At 42.7% G+C, this 20,369-nt stretch overlaps 1 protein-coding gene across 1 annotated transcript in view; it reads right to left on the reverse strand.

The window, feature by feature from the left end:
• Positions 1-10,654: 10,654 nt before the first annotated feature.
• LOC146862134 (thioredoxin-like) overlaps positions 10,655-20,369 on the reverse strand; it is a 54,731-nt gene continuing 45,016 nt past the window's right edge. Inside the window, exons 4-5 of the mRNA XM_085641321.1 lie at positions 14,593-14,658; positions 10,655-10,829 (exon numbers count right to left, since the gene is read on the reverse strand). Coding sequence (XP_085497447.1) covers positions 10,767-10,829; positions 14,593-14,658 — 129 coding nt within the window. The 3' untranslated portion in view covers positions 10,655-10,766. The remainder of the gene's footprint in view (positions 10,830-14,592; positions 14,659-20,369) is intronic.

Here is a 20,369-nt window from a genome sequence, read left to right on the forward strand (position 1 = left end):
ATTACATTCAGCTTGAGCGCTGTAACAATTTGAAGTATGTTCTAGTAGTGGTTTGTGCCTTCAGTAAATGGGTTGAGGCATACCCTACGAAAGATAATACTGCAATGACTACAGCCAAGATGCTATTGAAGGAGTTCTTCCCTCGATATGGCGTTTGTAGACTGCTGTGGAGTGATAACGGACCTCACTTTATAGCGGATGTTATAAAGTATGTTCTGAAGGGTCTAGGCATTACCCAGAAGTTTCATGCAGTGTTTCACCCTAAGTCTGCAGGACTGGTTGAGAAGTATAATGGTACGCTGAAGCTCAAGATCGCTAAGATCCAAGCTTCGACTTCTTTGACTTGGCCAGATGCTTTACCGCTGGCATTATTGTCAATTAGATCGATACCACATTCTCAAACCGGTCTCACGCCTTATGAGATCGTTTTTGGACGCCCAATGAATATTTGGGGTCCACCAAGGCCTAAGGCTGTGTATGATGTACCTTGTGTAATGATGAATGATTATCTGGCACAGTTAACGGATAACTTGGTTTCTATTCATCAACAGGTCCGAGAGGCGCTCCCTGATCGGCCCACAGGCGAAGGACATAGTCTCCGACCTGGAGACTATGTTATGCTGAAGATTTTTGAAAGGACGAACAGCTTGGAGCCGAGATGGGTTGGTCCTGAGCAAGTCCTACTTGCAACGAGGACGGCTGTGCGGGTTTCCAACCGAAAGAATTGGATCCATTCCCTGCACTGTCGCAAAGTGCCGCCCGGATTGGTGGAGCCTGCTGTATTGACCGACCATCGAGAAATTCTGACTGCAGAGAAAGGCCGTGCTGTGGAACCGAACGACACTGAGGAGCTCTTTCCGGACCACGTGATTCCTGGAGGAAGACGATATCATCTCAGACCAAGGAAGTGAATTCTTCAGTATCAGGACAGGTTGTCAGAACGGCCCTTAGGTTAGTGAAACGGAGAGCCGATGTGGCAAGGGGGGGGGGGATCAGCCCTGCATTAGTGTAGCGACACCCGTCTTGGCCCGCTGGTGAAGAAATCAACCGCTGCCTAAGGGGAAGAGCTCTGACAACCTTTTAGTTTCAGGAAGATATTGATTTTTCATTCTAAAATGGAGAAAAAGAAAATCCTTTGTGCAACAGGTTTTATTCTTACAGTAGCTATTGTTGGGATAACCACATGGTTTGTGGAGGATGTGACTCCTGCTCGAGAGTTGCTTGTTTTGACTACTCCAGTGCCTGAGGAGCACTATTTTTATACCCTTCCGTATCAAGAGTTGAAGCACCGCCAGTCTTACTTGAATAACACTTTAATCCAGATGTTGCATCATACCCATGTTGCCACGAATGCTACAAACTGTTGGATATGTGGCATGATGCCAGCTCACCAGAAGAAAGGAGGAACTCCGTTCATACCTCTTCCTTTTTCTCATAATGGCTCTTGTAGAGCATGGTACACTTTGCTTTTTGCCACACGGAAACCTACAGTGGGACGGTTACTCTTCAGACTTAATAGGGAATGTCATCAAGATAAGGATGGTTATCCCCAAGCGAATGGGACAATTTGGGAATGGGAAGAGTATCGACCAGACAATGAATCGATTCCCTATATTTTCACGAACACTAGAGACACTGTGGGGAAGGACCGATTTGTGATTCAAGTGGCGCAGGCTCAAGCGGACATGTGCGTCCAGAGTGTGGGCTATATTCCTGTTGGTGTTAGCGATTGTGTCACCATCCTGAATATTGATGGGTTGAATAACAGTACCTTCTTAGCATCCCATAATACATACTTCGTATGTGGGAATAAGGGTTATTATCGTTTGCCAGCCGGTTGCTCTGGGGTATGTTATGTAGCATTCTTATTACCTCCTGTATTCTTGGCACCTGCATCTTATCATAAAGATTTGAAGTTGTTGAATAATGTGACTGTAAATAGGTATAAACGTACTCTATCCATTGATGACGTCGACCAGACCGATACTAGTCTGCAGCAGTATATTGATTTTAATTTAGGATTGTTCTTCTTTGTTGGAGCTGCCCTAAATAGTAGGAAAGTTCGAAGGTTAACAAGAGTTGTAGAGGCTGTGACAAATCAAACCGCTGCTGCTCTTGGGAATCTTACGGAAGAATTACAAATTACTAGAATTGTTGCATCGCAGAATCGTATGGTGTTAGATGTTATGTTAGCTGACCGAGGTGGAGCATGTAAAATTATCGGAAGTAGTTGTTGTGTGTTTATTCCTGACCACACGCCATCGGTCTATAATGCTATTAACAAATTACATAAAATTGCATCTGAAATCCATACAGAAAATGGCACTTGGACCTTTTCTGGATGGTTTTGGGCATTGATCACCACATGGGGATGGAAGGTTTTAACTGGTCTCTGTATTATCGTAGCAATTTTGTTTTCCGGTTGCATTTGTATCCAATGTGGTCCTTTACTCTGTTCCCTATGTGTGTCACTCTGTATTCCTGATAAGAAAGCTATTGCCAATGTCACTTACCAGAAACATTTGACTAAAGAAATAGAAGAAATGATGAAAATTGACATATACGATGATTATTTTCATAAACCGGATGTCTTCAGTAAATGCTGAAAGGGTCGTCTGTTGAAAATTGAAACAGCGATCTGATTAAGCATTCACTGAAGACATGAACTCCCCTCTACTCGGAACGGGTTTCTCTTCTTATGTTGTCTAATGTCCGGACTCCATTTTGTATAGTCATGTCTCCACGTGCTGTACACGAGAAGAGTCCTACCTTCTCGTCAGTTGCTCTTGTAATCTGCCTAGTAACAGTCTATAAATAGCTCCTTTGTCCGTCTGGCGCATGCCCAGATTTGACCACATCTGTTATCAGTTAATCCTCGCTTGACCATGTTTTCGCGGGCTCAGGAAATTGGTTACTCCGCCCACATATTGGTTCTGTATCGAAAATGTCCATAAAAGGTAAAGATGTTTGCCTCATGATGTATCCACCCACTTATGAGCCCCTCTGTTGTGTATAAAAGGGGACCGTGTACGCAAGTTCTTTGTGCTACTCTATGCAATACTGAAGGGTGTTGTATGGATTGTAGGACCACCCTTAAGGGTTAATAAACTTTGTCTTTGTACTTTGCAGTTTCCGTGCCAACTTCCTTGTAGATTCCATTGCAGGAGAGCGAACCCTTGTGTCCTGCGGGCCTAGCTGGGGCCTGTATTCATCATTTCTGGAACGTATCAGAAGTAATCCTCTCATTACTGGTTTCAATCTTAAATCTCAACAAATTAAACTGTCCGCATATGCTGATGATGTTCTTATTTACATGTCTAATCCTGTAACCTCCCTACCCCCCTTTTTGAAGGAAATTGCATCATTCGCTAAGGTTTCAGGTTACAAATTGAACTTCTCTAAAACAGATTTTACCCTTAAATCCTTCATGCTACAGATATATGTTTGAATTGTCTAATTTCACATGGTGTCCCCAGAAAATAAAATACCTTGGTACATGGTTTACCCCCACCATTCGTGATACACTTGCTCAGAATTTCTCTGCCTTAAAACTTAAAATTACTAATTTGTTAAATCTCTGGTCTCCGTTGTTCCTCTCTTGGTGGGGCAGACTTGATACAATTAAAATGATGATCGTTCCTCAGATTTTGCTTATATTGTCTATGTTACCCTTCAAAATTCCTAAATATTATTTTTCCCAGATTAATTCACTATGCACAAAGTTTCTATGGAACAACAAGCATGCACGCATTGCTCTGGCTAAATTGATTCGTCCTAAAAATGAAGGAGGTGTAAGATTCCCTGATTTTAATTTGTATCATAATGCATTCTTGATTCGTCAATTTTTTGTTTTGTCTAGGGATTATCAAGACTTGCCTAAACCCTCTTGGGTTAATGTTGAATGTTCCTTGCTTAATGAATTTTCAATACGAGATGTTGTACACATGACTAACTGTACTTTTATTTCCAAATATCCTATTTTGAAACATTCCCAAATGTTGTTACACACACTTTTCTTTAAGAACCTGAATAATTATGAATCTTTTCTAGCGTCATCACTTTGGTTTAACAAGTACATTAAATTTCGCCACAAGTCATTCTATTACAAACAATGGAAAGAAAAGGGCCTTCTTTTTGTACATCAACTAATTGTAACAATGTAATTCTCTCTTTCCATCAGTTACAAGTTACCTTCAATCTTCCTGATTCCTGTATTATGCAATATGATACGCTAGCCCCAATTCTACAGGAGTGTCTACAGAAATTCTCTTCTCCTCCAACTCCTTCTTCCTCTCTTTCTGACTCTTCATTATTTCACACTTCTTCCGATACTACTCCTAGTGCCTCCTATATCTATAAATCTCTATCTACTCCTATCTGTACACGGGTCAAATCTAAGGTGGAACTAGAGTGGGAACATTACCTTTCCTTGACTCTATCAGGATCACAATGGGATAAGATTTGGCAGAAACTATTCAAAACCTCCAAAGCTGCAAATCTCACACAATCCCTCTTTTTTATTTTTAATAGAGTCCTCATTACTCCTCTTTTGCTACATAAATTCAATCACTCTGTCACATCATCTTGTTGGTCTTGCCCTAATGCTGAAGGCTCCTTAATACATTTATTATTTTATTGTCCTAAAGTTTATGCCTTTTGGAAGGAGATATGGTCAAAATGTACACGGATCTTTCCTAATAATGTACAACTTAATATTCAAAATGTATTTTTGGGCACTGTTTCACCAGCTTTTGATCTAGCTACTCCTGCCTCTCCGCTGTTAGACTAATTTCTTGCTGTGGCCTTTAAAGTCATACTCACTTGCTGGAAAGACCATTCTAAATTATCCTTTCTTCATTGGTGGAACTATATCTGTGACGAACATAGAATTGCCTCTATCCCTCAATCCTCCATTCACGTACAAATTAAATCCGACCCACTATGGCTACCCTTTACATCCTTCTTATCATCAACATCATAGTCTCTATCTACTCTTAACATCTTGTTCTTCTCCCTTTTCTTTCTGTCCTTTCTCTTTCCTTTACTTCTCTTTTCTCTTTCCGCCTATCCTTTTCCTCTTTCTCTTCCCTTCTCTCCTTTTTGATAAAAATTTTCACTCTTCTATTTAAATAGTATATTCGCATTACTACCTTTTTAGGAGTTTTATATTTCTTTGTGGTATACTATGCTTTGCTTCTTATTGCCTGTTCTTAGCAAACTTTTAAGTTTTACTGTTTATACCGTTTAAATTCTGTTTCCTCCTTTCGTAGTATTAGCCTATTGTATAGTCATATTCTATATTTGCTGGCATGTTTTACAATTTACTTACTCCTACTGGCTAAATTATCCTGTGTGTTTTTTATCTTCAATAAAAACTACTAAACTAAAACCTTACACCTGCGTGAAGCAGGCGTAAGGAGTGACGCAGCATGATAGGAATAGGCATTCCTAACAATTGCTGGAGTTGCGTTGTGCTTGCGACACAACTCCAGTAATACACTGCCTTTAAGCCAGAAGATGCGTCAAGCATCTTCACATCCTTGCGCCACGGTGCGCCGCATTGTATATGTGGCGCATCCATGGTGGTGCAAGGCTATTTTTCCGTGACGCAAAATAAGTGGCGCATCTCTGCTAATATGCAGAGATGCACCAGTTATTGTAAATCTGCCCCTATAAGCTTAAATTCAAACATATGGGAAGTGCTGTTAAATCTGAAGTCGTAATGATTTGTAGACTACACTGACTGTCTTGTGCCAAGGATAGGAGAGGCGCATGTGTAATTAAAAGCTTTTTACAAATTCTGCTGTGTTTTAGCATTGCCACCATTCCACATAATGATGACAACGGTACCAGAGTAGGCGATAGGGCAGAACTAAGCAAATTCATAATTTAAAGCTGTACTGCTCGATTTTCCCGGCCCTATTGTGTTGACGGGTGATTAGTGTGACTTCAGTCTCTTACCATCCAAGTCTAAGGGTTAGAGTAGTGAATGGAGCCTATTTACTAGGCACTTCGACATGATCCTGTGTTCTTCCCCATAGATCAGGGCTTGCACACATATCCTAGGGGATAGATTCGTTAGTATTAGGGATAACCTGTCCTGTAGTGAGGGTATTTCATGGAGCCGTGCTGAATTCAGGCCTGGTATGCCTCAAACGGGAGAGACTCCATCTTTCTTTCTGCTCCGGCAGCTTGAGATGCTTCTAGGTTAAGGGTGATGTTTTAGTTATGAGGTGTTATTCGCTTGGAGAGAACCGGTTCAGGCCAGCCCTTATCGAAGGATTGTATTTTTCTTCATGCCGAAGACACATCATCAGGCCGGCCGGCTGGGAACGTGTCCTTGGTACGGGGAGGTACAAGAATTTGGTGGGCGGCAGGTTACGGGCCGGAATTTTCCATGAGGAAATGCACCTCTATATTAGTGAAAGTCTGAGGCAGATACGGTGCACTTACTTCAGTCCGTAGGCGGCATCTAGCCGTTAGCAGTAAAGCTACTACTTATTCCAGGGAAGACAGATGACAAACTTGAAGGCGGAGAAAAACCGAGAGACAGATACTCTTCTAGCAGAATAGCCAGAGAGGAGAGAGTAGCCGATGAGGAAGAGGTCCCAGTGACTCGGAGAAGGGAGAAGGGAACAGATCCGTGACTGCGGAGGTGTGACTTCCAGGCGAGCCGAGGCACAGACGAGAAGGGAACCTAGATGACCATTGAGTGCAGGCTACACACGACTAAGGTGATGTCGACCCCTTTCTTATTAGAGTGTACAACCTAATCTTTCACTTTTCTTTGCAGGTTATGTGTTACATAGTAATGTTATGTGATTGCGTATGTAATGAGTAATAAAGTACCCAGTTTGTAGTGAATCAACATGTGCTGCGTGTTCTTGTATAAGAGGGTAGCCTATTCTTCTAGTCAGCTGTGACTTGACATGAACAGATGTTAACCCTGATCAGGTAAGTGGTAACTGAATAAGGGAGAGAGGAGCCCCTCGAACCAGAGAACAGGTTGTGCTCAAACTGGCAGTTCATGTGTGATCTGATAAATAGTAAAACTGATTCCCTTGTTGTATGTTATGGTAATCATAGGATGGACTTGTACTGAGGCTGCCGTCTGGGTAGGAAGTCCTGGGTCCGTCTGGGACCGCGAGGCTGAGGCTGCCGTCTTGGTAGGAAGTCCTGGGTCCGTCTGGGACCGCGAGGCTGAGGCTGCCGTCTGGGTAGGAAGTCCTGGGTCCGTCTGGGACCGCGAGGCTGAGGCTGCCGTCTGGGTGGGAAGTCCTGGGTCCGTCTGGGACCGCGAGGCTGAGGCTGCCGTCTGGGTAGGAAGTCCTGGGTCCGTCTGGGACCGCGAGGCTGAGGCTGCCGTCTGGGTAGGAAGTCCTGGGTCCGTCTGGGACCGCGAGGCTGAGGCTGCCGTCTGGGTAGGAAGTCCTGGGTCCGTCTGGGACCGCGAGGCTGAGGCTGCCGTCTGGGTAGGAAGCCCTGGGTCCGTCTGGGACCGCGAGGCTGAGGCTGCCGTTTGGGTAGGAAGTCCTGGGTCCGTCTGGGACCGCGAGGCTGAGGCTGCCGTCTTGGTAGGAAGTCCTGGGTCCGTCTGGGACCGCGAGGCTGAGGCTGCCGTCTGGGTAGGAAGTCCTGGGTCCGTCTGGGACCGCGAGGCTGAGGCTGCCGTCTGGGTGGGAAGTCCTGGGTCCGTCTGGGACCGCGAGGCTGAGGCTGCCGTCTGGGTAGGAAGTCCTGGGTCCGTCTGGGACCGCGAGGCTGAGGCTGCCGTCTGGGTAGGAAGTCCTGGGTCCGTCTGGGACCGCGAGGCTGAGGCTGCCGTCTGGGTAGGAAGCCCTGGGTCCGTCTGGGACCGCGAGGCTGAGGCTGCCGTTTGGGTAGGAAGTCCTGGGTCCGTCTGGGACCGCGAGGCTGAGGCTGCCATCTGGGTAGGAAGTCCTGGGTCCGTCTGGGATCGCGAGGCCGCCACTTGTATTATAAGAGGTCTAGATATATATATCATCCTGCATCCCAGGTGACATCATTCAGGTCGACATCTCAGAGCTCCTCATGCTAGGTGCACAGCCACAGCACAATCATCTTAATAGGATATAATTTATGTGGTAAAATATTATCACTGTCATTGGCTCTTAGATTTTACTGTTTTACTATTGTCAGGCTCAATGGCCGTCTTACAAAAAGATACAGGCACTACGTTTTTGATCATGGCAGAGCAAACTGTGCGTGCCACACCATAGTTTGTCTAAGCAGCTTATGTACTCTCAACAGGCGCGCAACGCCCATAGGGCTTTGTCGTGTGTGACACCCGGGTTGAGACAGCTTCTTGGGCGCACACACAGACAGTTTTTGTGCTGCTGTGGGCTGGCTGGTCTGGCACCCGTCTTATTGCAGCTGCACCCGAGTACTTCACAGGTCTTTAAAAGGACATCTACTTGTTAACGAGGCTTTGTTGTTTTTCACCTCTTCTTAGAGCCCCTGCATCTCCACTCTGCCTATTGCTGGAAGAATTAGTATCCCTCCCCCCCGAAATATTTATTAGCCCCCCACCCCCTGAAATTTGTCTCTAATTGCTCCTCTGACTCTCAACATGTATCAGGCTCAGTGGGGTTTTTACGACAGTGTTACAGGACTTCTTTACTAACCATGACATACTAAATTGCATTGCTAAACCTTGGTCTGTATCTACAGAATAGCTGGCCATGGCAGCATCATTACCAGACACTATGGTACGAATTGGATCTTTTTCGTTTGTGGTACGTTGAAGCTTTGACATTAATACATTACCTCATCGCACTGCACGGGGAAGTACTTATTAAAAGTAACCGTTCTTTAACATAAACAAATAAATATTTCTGACTCTGTCCCCACACTGGCGACAGCGTCCTTAGTGGAAAAAGAATCGAGATAGCAGTGATACCAAACCTGTTTGTGGCCCCGTTATTATAGGAGCAAATTTATAGTCTCTTAAATCAAACTCAATAGGTTTCCATAAAGCTGGTATTATGAACTCACTAATTTGAAAGTGCTTACATATGTGATAATGGAGAAGATGAAGGATCGTGAAATAAAAAATGTGCCCATAATCACACAACTTTTAAATTTCCACACAAGTGAGGAAGCCATTATTTTTCCAGGTTTTCTGGTTTCACTTTGTACAGCTCAGCCACTTAATGGGTATTTGTCTCTCTTTTTACCTATAATGTTAATTCTTTGACCTCTATCTGCATGGGGTTAGAGCGAGGGTGGCATCCAGAAGCCACATGAAAGCTCGGCTCGTTATGGGATCGAGGTTCCAGCAGGTCCTCGAGCTGCACCAGAGCTTCAGGCTCAAGCTTTCAGTAGCTTGCCTACCTCTAAGGTCCAATATGTTCATTTCTGTAAGCTTTTCCAAATGTATATTACTGAAATGTATGGACACTATTTAGTAGCACTGCAAGTACTTCCCCAAATATTGCCTACATGTTGAATCAGGTGTTAGTCTTCACAGGAGCATAGGAGGTGGGCTTCAGGACTGTAGTACAGCAGCAAATTTGGCTGTGTAGGTGTTTTCATTTTAAAACAGAAGTAGTGTAGGTATGCTGGATGGTAAAATGATGTGGATCCCTGCAGATTCCAGAACTTTCCCCCGCAGAAACAGAAGGAAAAGTGTGATTTTAGCAAATTTGTGGTTTGCAGGCATTTTGGGTAAGAAAACATAATGAGATCCACGCATATCACACCACCCTTGGACTCCCCTGGGTTTTAAGATTTCAGAAATTTCTGGGTTTAGTAGGTTTCTCACATTGCAAAAATGTGAGAATTTGCAAGACAGAAATTTAGATTTTCCACATATTTTGAAGCAGCTATAGGCTCAGGCATACAAGTGGGGTGCTATTTTCATAGAGAGTTGTGGTAACATTTGTTACCAATTGAATTTGTCTCCAGTTCTGACTTCAAAATGTAAGCCAGCGAGCAAGGAAGAGCACATTATTCAAATATTCCCTCTGAATCACATGATTGCATGGGTAATCCCAAACTAGTATTCCAGTTCAGGGAGGACCTGGCTTACCCAGTTCGGGCTGGATTATTCCCATTGGAGTAGGGTCAAGACTGATTTGCCTATAGCTGGGTCCAAATGGAGGTGGGAGGGTGTACAAAATAACAATGTGCTGGGTTCTGGCTTGAGTAATTACCAATGGCTGAGATTAATTCAAGCATTCCATCCATCACTTTTCTGTATGGTTGAGTATGGGAGATTAGGCCACGTGCGGTCAGGCTTGCATTTCTTCAGTGGTGGTAGGTGCTATGGCCTTTACCTTGTAGAGAAATATGGCTACGTGTATGGACGTGTATGGAAAAAAAAGGGCTGAGGGAGGAAAGTACTTGAAATACTTCCCAACCTGGGAGAGTGAAATGCGGTCACAGACAGTTTAAAGAACCAATTGTGTTATAGGTAATACCTGAAAAAAGAATTGCATCTGCAATTGCAAGGACACATTTCATTCCAATTGTATGAAAAGGCTTTAACCCCTCCCTATGACAAATTGTTTCCTATAAGATGGGTGTTTTTGTTTACCTGCATTTAAAACATTTTTTAAAAATTACATGAACTGCACGGATCAAATGAGAGTTAGGTAACGATAATTTTAAAGTGTATGAAAGACACAATAAATGTACACAATATATATCTTTATTGCTCTCGTCATATGCTACGATCCAGCTTGAATACAAGCTCGCATCATAATGACTTAACAATGGTTAAAAAAATCATAAATCTTGAGTGATCACTTGTGCTGGTTTAACTTTGTTTCGACTTTCTTAATGTCAGCTCCTGTGCACACATCAACCTGCAAAGCAAAAAGAAATATCCATATAAAAATGAGAAATTGAGATGCCATGCTTCTTTACAACATGTAGAATCAAAAAAAGTAAAAAACGTCACGTTAAGTAGTAGGGCTCAGATTTACTAACGGCTCGCATGGCAACGCGAGCCCTTTAGTCAGATTTACTAAGCCACTTGCATGGCTCTGAATGGCTTAGTAAATCCAGAGTAATGCACAGCAGTGCAAGTCGCTACCTTTTGTTATTCTGGGTTGGGAAGATGTTCCCTGGGTGGAGAGTGGGTGTTCTCATGCATCCACCCATGGATTTTAGCACATTCCCAGATTTACTAAGAATAGTAAACCTGGAAATGCATCAAAATGATAATCCATCCCAAATATGTTTATTTCTCCCCATTATTGCCTCTTTCTATGTGTGCTGCATTCTGCTGGGCACAGAAAGGGGAAAATGCCTCTGAGGATTGTTTTTGTTCAGAAGGTGTCCCTTGCTGCACAAATCCAATCCTGCTGTTAATGCCGACATCTTGCACCACGGTGCAAGGGTGCCTGCATATGCTCTAGTGAGCCAGAGAGAGCAGAAATATGTGGTTTTGTAGTACAAATGGCACATTCCTGCTCCCTGCATTTGATGCAAGGCAACGAAGAAAGTGGTCTTGCCGCTTTGCGTTGCACCAAATGTTAGTATACCTGTGCCTGATGTATTTTTCTCTACAAGCCTTTGGGGAACAAATACCTCCACCATGATACAGAGCAAGAAATGCAGCAGATAAATAAAAATGGCTTACTCTTTACCGAGATACATTACAATAAAAGCGATTAGGTGCAGGAGTGCAAAGGGTTCAGGCAGCATCAGCTTTGGGCAGTGTTTACTGTTCTGCCTTCGCTGTAAGAAGGAGGGGATATGGAATGATATCTGTTTCTTGTTGAGGCAGATGGTCATTTTGAACCAGAAAAAAAAACCCATAGGGTGAAATGGGTTTGCACAAAAGCTTATTCGGCAAACCACAGATTCCAAGGGCCTTATTAATAATGATACCATGGGGTACGTTATTTATCTAATGTAATAAATAACACCTATTAAGAGTTCATGAGGAGTAACATGCAGATTTTGATGTTTAACGCACCAGAATCTGCCTGATATGGCAAATACTGTATGTTTTCCCCTGTTAAATTTAAGCAGGTTTGATCTGTGCAAATGTGAAGAATTAGTTATTTAGAATATCAGATAATTATCGGATGAGTTAAATACCTTTAAACTCGTAATTCAGACCAATGCTAAAGCAAGAGTATATGCATTGGTCCGAATATTACGAGGAACTTGTAATCAGACCCCAATATGGGTATTTGCATGCAACTCGGAGCAGGAAAGCCGAATGGGAAACATGGCAGTAAATATGTTTTAAAGCTGAATAAGCGATGAAGGGTAGGGCATGACACTGGGTAAGGGAAGAATGCAGGAAAACAGCTTGAAGCTGCTGTTCAGTGAATGGAGTCATAATCAGACCGTTAATCCAAGCAGAAATCAAATAAGCATTCTGGGCTTCTGGAGGTAGGCCAATTAGAACTTTACTCTTTGTTCTCACTCAAAGCACCCCATAAGCCCTCTTCGGACTTTTTAGGATCAAAATGATCCTATGAAACTTTTTGTAGAGCAGAGCTGATGGTAAGAATGTACTGGTCCCATTATCTGTACATTCCTTTGGGCATTGATGAATTATTTACAATGTGGGAAGATTAGGGATTTGTTTCAGTCAAAGGTGAGGAATACATGGCAGCAGATGCTGCAGTGAATACATTAGTTCTGAATTTACACTTGTCTTGTTACCAATTACCAACTCCCCCACAACTTTGAACAAGAACATTCTGCTTGTACATAAGCTACATACTGAACAGCTTGGTTCTTTTTAAAAAGTCAGTGTTCTGCTATGTAACAATCTTAAGCAATATTAATGATGGGTTTGCGACAGCCTAACTTTCTGCCCAAAACTCGTATCTTTAAAGAAATAACTTATCCTCATTTAAGAAACCTAAATTACATACTTGAACTATATATTTTTCTAATACATCTTTACAACTTAAAAATATAAAAAATAAATACAAAAAAAAGTGTTGGAAGGTGATTGTGCTGGTGGTGGAGGGATGGTGTAAGCTGCTAACAATCTTGTGTACTTGTCAGTGGCTCAGCTTCAAGTTGTCATACTTGTGGAATGGCTAGATATTTTCTTTCGACAATGTTAGTGGTGTTGTCTAGCTCTGTTTGAATCTTTCCTGAGGTTATCAACTCTATGATACTATCCTATTTCTGCTGCAAATCTATTTGAAATATTGTGTAGAGTTTACATTTAAAAATAAAATGTGTTAAATGCAACATTTGTAGTAGGCAACCATACTTAAAAAACTAATGGCCTGTAACATAGAAGTGAACCATTGGTTCTTAACTGGACATAAAGGAGGATGCCATGAATAAATAAGAAAATATATTAATATTGAAAGGCTTGTTTTTCAAATCAAACAACCATTGTGCAAGATGTTTTTCTTCTCTCTGCTGTAAACATTGCAACTTCGGAAGCTACTGTTTTTTAGCTAGTGAATGGGCACTTGTTTGTATTAGATGACTGATAGTGAGGTTCTCACCTCAAAAAGATGCAGATGACAGGGAGAATGGTTGATGGGAAGAAATTTGTGGAAAACAAGAACGGATGTGCTGCAACATTCAAGGACACATGGTTAAAAGACGATTGTACTCTGGAGAGAAGATGGGGAGTAAAGCTGTTCCCAGGAGTGCGGTGGAATCTTATTAGTCACCATGAAGAAGAAAAAAAATTAAAGTTGCTACATATAAAATGTGTATTTATATCAGTGTGTGTTTTTAGACTAATTCAGGGCAGATTGACTGAGATTTTCATTCATTCTTTACCTTAGACTGAGAGCAACATCTCATTCTGTGCCTCCCCAACACTCTGAGAGGAAACCCTTTGAGTTCCTTGGAATTCTTTATAAGAGAAGTCTTAGCTTATTTCATGGTCTGCAGATATTTGAGCTGAGAATACTTTCACCTTAGAATGGTAATGCTTCATGTTTATGCTTGATTTCTTCATCAGAACCCTTCATACGTATCTGAATATACACCTTTTTTCCTTCTCGGATTTTGATTTATTTAGAATGGAACTTGCTTGTTTCATTATTATTATATTGATTGCATTATTGGCTAATATATTGATTTACTTTATTATCGAATATTAATTGATGGATTATAAAAACCTTTGTTGATGAGACTTGGAAAATACTTTAATAAAGATGACACACTAAAAGATTTAAAATAAAACCCTTTCAACTCACACTAAATCTCTTTGACTGAACTAGAAGAAATGATAATTGATTAAGTTTTATATTGACTGCAGCTCCTTACATTTCTGCCGACATCTAAGATCCACCGACCTGGACAGCGGGGTTTAGGATTGATGAGTAGATGAAAGAGAAAACCCGTGCTCCAACATGACCATGGCCCACAGTTCCAGTTTAGAGTATCTCAATATCTGCACCCCCCCGCCCCCCCGATTCACAAAGGCGCAGTTTACAATCACCAACCCTGCTACAGAGTGCTGGATGTGCTAATTTAGAAAGGCCATATGACAGCATACAAGTCACATGTTTATATTTAATACACAGGGTATGAGGGTGCTACTTTTTGACTCCCTAAAATCAGATTCATACAAGATCAAAAAATTATGCAATAACATTAAAAAAATGAAATTATCACACAACATACCTTCTGGCAGTTCTTGATGAAAATAAATGTGGGCATTGCTGTAATTCCATAAATTTGTGCTATATCCTATGTTGGAAAAAGAAAAAGTACAATTAGACACGCTCATCTTCATGTTCCCGCAATAGGTTAGTATATGGGACGCTGTAAACATCACTCTTACACCCCAAGTAACATTGAGGTGCCAGAAATGACCTGGTCCAGCAGCATGTAAAAGCAACCAGGAGCTTCAATATATTACATACTACAAAATGCAAAACAATTCAACAACCATAGTAGCTTTCAGAACAGACGCATTCTTAGTCAAAACATAAAATCATCAGCCCTGGGGGATCAGTTTTTAATTGAACTCACACACAGGTACGATTAACTTCAGTGATAAAAAAAAAACGAAAATAGCAGAACAACTTCTTAAATGGAGAATGTCCCTTTTAAACACCCCTGACAGCCAGAAGCATACCTCAGGGATGGTTATCAATGGCAGGCAGCTCTGTATGTGCCTCTCTCTCGAAGAGCTTGCAGAGAATATAATGAAACTAATATCATACCAGGCAATACATGTATATAAACAGTAAACTGGCGGATTTACAAAAAACGCTTGTGGATTAAGGGGCTATAGCCAAATGACTGAAGTACGCGATCCTACAGTTAACAAAGCAAGTGGAAAATGGTGCATTTACTGTGCTGTTGAAAAGGTGGAAATTAACACAAAGAGACACTGAAAACAACTTGTGTTTTTATTTGTAGACTTGTATAGGGCCTACAAGGCAGAGGGCTTTGCACAAATTAAATAAGGTTATCAGAATGAAGAAATTAAAAACAAAAAAAATGGAGACAAAATTGGAATTAAAAATCAAAACGTCATGAAACGGTCTAAGCCTACAAACATGGTAAACATAAATTACATGAGAATGATACACTTGGATCCACATTACAAAATTTCGATCTCTATACAAATATATGTTTGCCCTGGAATGGGAATTCAGAGTCTTGAGACAATTATCTCACATTGTTTCCCCTTGAAAGATTACACGAGGTCAAGCCTGTCAAAATTCGAGGGGGTAAACATACATGGCAACATTTCCGAAAAGGAAGGTGGGAGCTTTAAAAAAATATATACATTGGGACAATGTATTTCTCCCATTCACTTCTATTGAAGCCAAAACAATTTCAGAGGGGAGACACCCAAAATAAATTATTTTTTGGCAAAAAAAAAAAAAATCGGGAGTCTTCCGTCTGAATCAGGTCTCTTGGCATGGATGGGGAAATGATCGGGAGCTGAGGGCTGGGAAAAAACTTGCGGAATTTTGTTTGTTAAATTGTTGAATAGGGATTGCTACGGCGCCCAGCCTGGTGCTCACTTCCGGGGCACTGCATTTACATGCATCGGAGGCCACAAATGGCATCTAACACTTATAGATGGAATGGGAGGGATTTCCTAGCCCATTACTGGTCCAAGCAAGGAAGCAGCTGGTGTGTAGGGCTATGAGCTATCCTAAAGGCAGTTATTCCTGCCCTCAGCTCCTCTCTAACCATGCTGACCACCTCAAACCACTTTTTCTCCTGGTGGGAGGGAGGTGGGAGCGGGGAGAGGGGGCCGGAAGAGCATCGCTGCGGTCCCCACCCTCCTTTCCACCACCAACCAAAGAAATGCCTAAACGCCTCTTCCCCATTCAGTTTGAGACCGCTCCTTCATCTGTCAGAGCTTCTCTGAGCAAGAGAAGCATTCGAGAGGAAGAAGCAGTGTGTCCATGTCCTAGCAAAGAGTCAAGTGCTCTTTGTAATTTTTATTAGCCTAATCAAAAATCCACACAGCGCTTGGTTCCTTGCTGGGGTACAAAGACACACATCTGTGCCCAGTAAAGAGCCAAGACACTGTTTGTATTTTTTCCCTCAGCCTCGGGAAAACAAGAAGAAAAAAAAAAACAAAGAAAGTGCCCAGATCGTCACATGCTCACGTGTGCACCCAGTGAGGAGCCTGGATGCTTTTTGGACTTATTTCTTTAGAACCCAACTTTTTTCCTCCGCACCTGGCTACGTGCTGGGGCACAGGTGAAAGCCTCGCATCATCCAGCACCTCAGAAAACCTACCAATTCCCAAAACAATTCTGAAAACTAGGCACCTAAAGGACTGCTGACTGGTTTGGCTTTTGAGGAAGTCACCACGTTTTCTTATGCAGAAATCCCTCACAGGGCAAACAATAGTTAAAAAAAGGATTTCCTTATATTTGTGATGGAAAGCTCAGACGTGTGTGGGGAACAGCAAAACTCCCAACATCCAGTGTTCCCACATACCTATCAATTAAAACAGTGCATAAAATATGTGTGTGGGCCTTTTGTGCCTGACAGGAACAAGCAAAATATGTGAGAGTGTGAAGTCAATATAGTATCAATGTGGTCTTCACATGGTCACAATTGTCGCCTGTTTGTGCAGTAGGCCCACCTATACATGTGGGAGACCATTTGTATTGTGCAAAGTGTGGGAGCACCGGATAGTAGGACTTCTACCATTTGCTTCAAATTTTTGAATTCTGATCACAGAGAAGGGAGGAATATGGTTTTTTTTGTATCCGTACTTCGAGATTTGGATACTTTGAGAATACCACATATTGCATCCACGCAAGCCACAACACAGTGGACTCCCCTGTGCCTCTAGTTTTCTGAAGTGCCTTGGACTGGTACATTAACCAGAGTGCAAGCCGACCCCGTTTTAATTACTGCAAACATCCCTAATGTAATTCCCTCCCCATCAAAACATCCTCTGTTGTCTAGAGTTTAGATCCATGCTCAAATCTATGGAAATCCCTAAACTAAAGGAAACTACCATGCTTTGGGAAAAAGATATTGAAAGTCTGACAACTGTTTTGTTTAGCGTGTTGTCCGTCCAGCCAATTAGGGTGAGGGCAGTCTGTCACCCAGCAATAGAAATTTTATGATGTGATGATATTAGAAATATATGGTTCCCATGCAGCTCAGGGGTGATACCTGTAACCAAAAGACCTACACATTATACTGGCATTTTGCTTGCAGCAGCTTTCCAAATTTCCAAAATGCACTACACCCAGTTTATTACCTATGGGCACTCTGAATCCATTCATCTACTATCCCCCATACTGAGAAGGCACAGAGAAAAAAAAGTTTGTGGTCTTGATATGTTCCTGCACAGTTTAATTGTATTAATAAAATATAGATCCAGAATGAGTTCCACTTTTTTTTTCACAATGCCAAGTGCATAATCAATGTAAATGCAATAAATCCCTAAAAAATGTAAACATTTTAAAACACATTTTTTCATTCGCTGGATTAAACAATTGCAATGCATCTTTTGCTGCGTGAACCCCATATTTCCAAAACAAAGGTTTCAGCAAACATCTGACAAACACGTTCAATACAACGCTGAGGCAAGCAAATCAGAGGAAGTAAGGACTAGCCTCCAGAGATAGAAACCTTAGGATGCGTATATGTATATATATATATATATATATATATATATATATATAGCTAGATATTACGATCTGTCATTAAGGGCTTACCTGTGGGTGGATCCTCAGATTCGTCGTGGGACAAAAATCAACCCTGAAACCACGTCACTTTTTGACCATCGGGATAATTGGACTTTGCCTGGAACCGAGACTGGATCAAGGAAGACTTCTCCTGATCCTGGTCTTGCAGTTCTTCCAGTCTTCTTTGTTGTCTGTGCATCTTCCAGGATCTTCAACAGACCTGTGGGCATCAAGGACATCCAATGTACTCTCCCTTGGAGTAAAGGAGTTACTCCCCTGCATCTGCAGACACTACAACGATGTTGACCGGTCTGTTGTGCCTGAAGTCCCATGGACTTTGAAACGCTCAGCAACACGTGGTATTCCTGCAACTCCCACAGGGCCTGACCTGCCCTCTCTGCAATTTTAAGGCCAGTATTCCTCGTCGGAACCGCAAGGACCGAACCCCTATGCACAGCGTGGACAAGGTTTGTTGGCCCTGCACTCCAGAGCTGTTTGGGCTACAAGAAGCTCCAGCATCTCTTCCTTCCACGATCTTTGTCCTAACCACATTCTCTACACCGTGGGCCTTCATCTTTGGTGAGATGCTTGAGGTCCTCTTGTGACTCCTGTGCATTCGGCCTGTAGGTGCTCTTGAGGGTGTTCTCTTGCTTTAGTGGGTCACCTGCTTGCTCGGGCCTGCTCTGACTCTCCTGCACTTGGTGAGACCCTTGGACCTTCCTTGTCCCAACATTTCTCCTTCGTTTTCCATGCCTGTTGCAGCTGCCAAGGCTTGTTGGTGCTCCCGCTAGACACAGAACCCATGGTTCTCGACTTCCAACGTGGGACAGCTTGTGCATGGCTCATGGTCTTCCTCAGCATCGCCTGGTCCTCACGGCTGCAGCGACAAGGTCACTGTCATCACTCCTGCATCTTCTGATCTTAGTGGGCATTGCTTTTCCATGCCTCCTGGTCACCTCCGAGTGGCATACACTCGGTCCCCTCTGCCTGCAGGTCCTTCTCTTCAAGAATCCATCCTCAGATTCCACAGGACTCTTCCACAGTCTTCGCCAGCGGCATCTTTACTGAAGTCCTTCATTGTTGTCTACGTCAGTTTGAGGTCCTATCGCACCTATGCACCAGTCTTCCCTGGTGTAGGTATACTGGTTCCTGGGGTATTCACGGGTGGGGTGACTCTCCAACCCTCTGTCTTTTACTGGGTTTCTTTAGAGTCCAGTGGGAAGGGCCCTTTTTATTCAAAACTGCAACCACAACTTTCCAGTTGACTTCTATTGCGTATGCAGCTGTGTTTCCGCTCTGCACACAGCCTCCATGGGTTCCTGGGTACTTACCTTGGGTGGTTCCTTGTGTCCCCAGCTCTGAGTCTCCTAGTCCATGTCCGGACATTGGTCGCAGTTCGCATTCTACTTTTTTGTATATGGTTTGGTCTCCCCCTAGATACCATTGTGCATTGTGTTTACTTACACATTGCAATTAAAGTATTGTGTATTTGTGTTGATATCCCCGGGTAGGAGATGTGCTTTTGAGTGTTGTGTATTATTTTTATAACTACACTGTGTGGTTATTGTTCGTTTAACCTACACTACATGAGTAGATCTGGAAAAATAAGTTGTTTAACAATCCTTCTGGACTAAGCCAGAAGGCTGCTCTTCACAGCTACCACTTAGAGAGCTTTCTAAGGTTGTCTGAGACCACTAAAACCACCAAAAGGGTTGTCTGGATTAGTGCAAGGTACTTCACTTAAATAAGTGTGCACCATATACTAAGCCAGCCTCCTACAGTGCACTACTTGGGAACTTGTAGAGGAGTGGATAAGCAAATTGTTTAGGAAGAGATGAATGAAGATCTCCTCCTGATGAAGTGAAGCTTCTTGAGACACCAGGACTTTGGTTAAGATTCGCAGGGCTGACTTGAACACAAATGGGAGGACCTTGAAATGGAAATAATTGTCCACTGTGAACTGCAATTATCTTTGGTGATCTACCTGGATGGGGACGTGGAAGTAGGAATCTTGCAGATCCGTGCTGGATGGCCCTGATATGAAATCAAAGGGATGATCTTCTGCAATGTAATGATGTTGAAGTGAGTTGTTTTCACCCAGGAATTCACCCCCGCATATGACATCATATTAAAGTCCCAAGTCTTTTAGCGCTGGGACGCTCAAGTGCAGCCATGCGCTCTAGAAATCTCATTACAATTACAATAGTGTGGGGCTTAGCGCCGAGCCCTGCGGCACTCCACCACTCATTTCCCCATCTTTGGACATGAATGGGGATA

This window comes from Triturus cristatus, chromosome 2_2, assembly GCF_964204655.1.
Source record: "Triturus cristatus chromosome 2_2, aTriCri1.1, whole genome shotgun sequence".
Taxonomy (NCBI): Eukaryota; Metazoa; Chordata; class Amphibia; order Caudata; family Salamandridae; genus Triturus; species Triturus cristatus.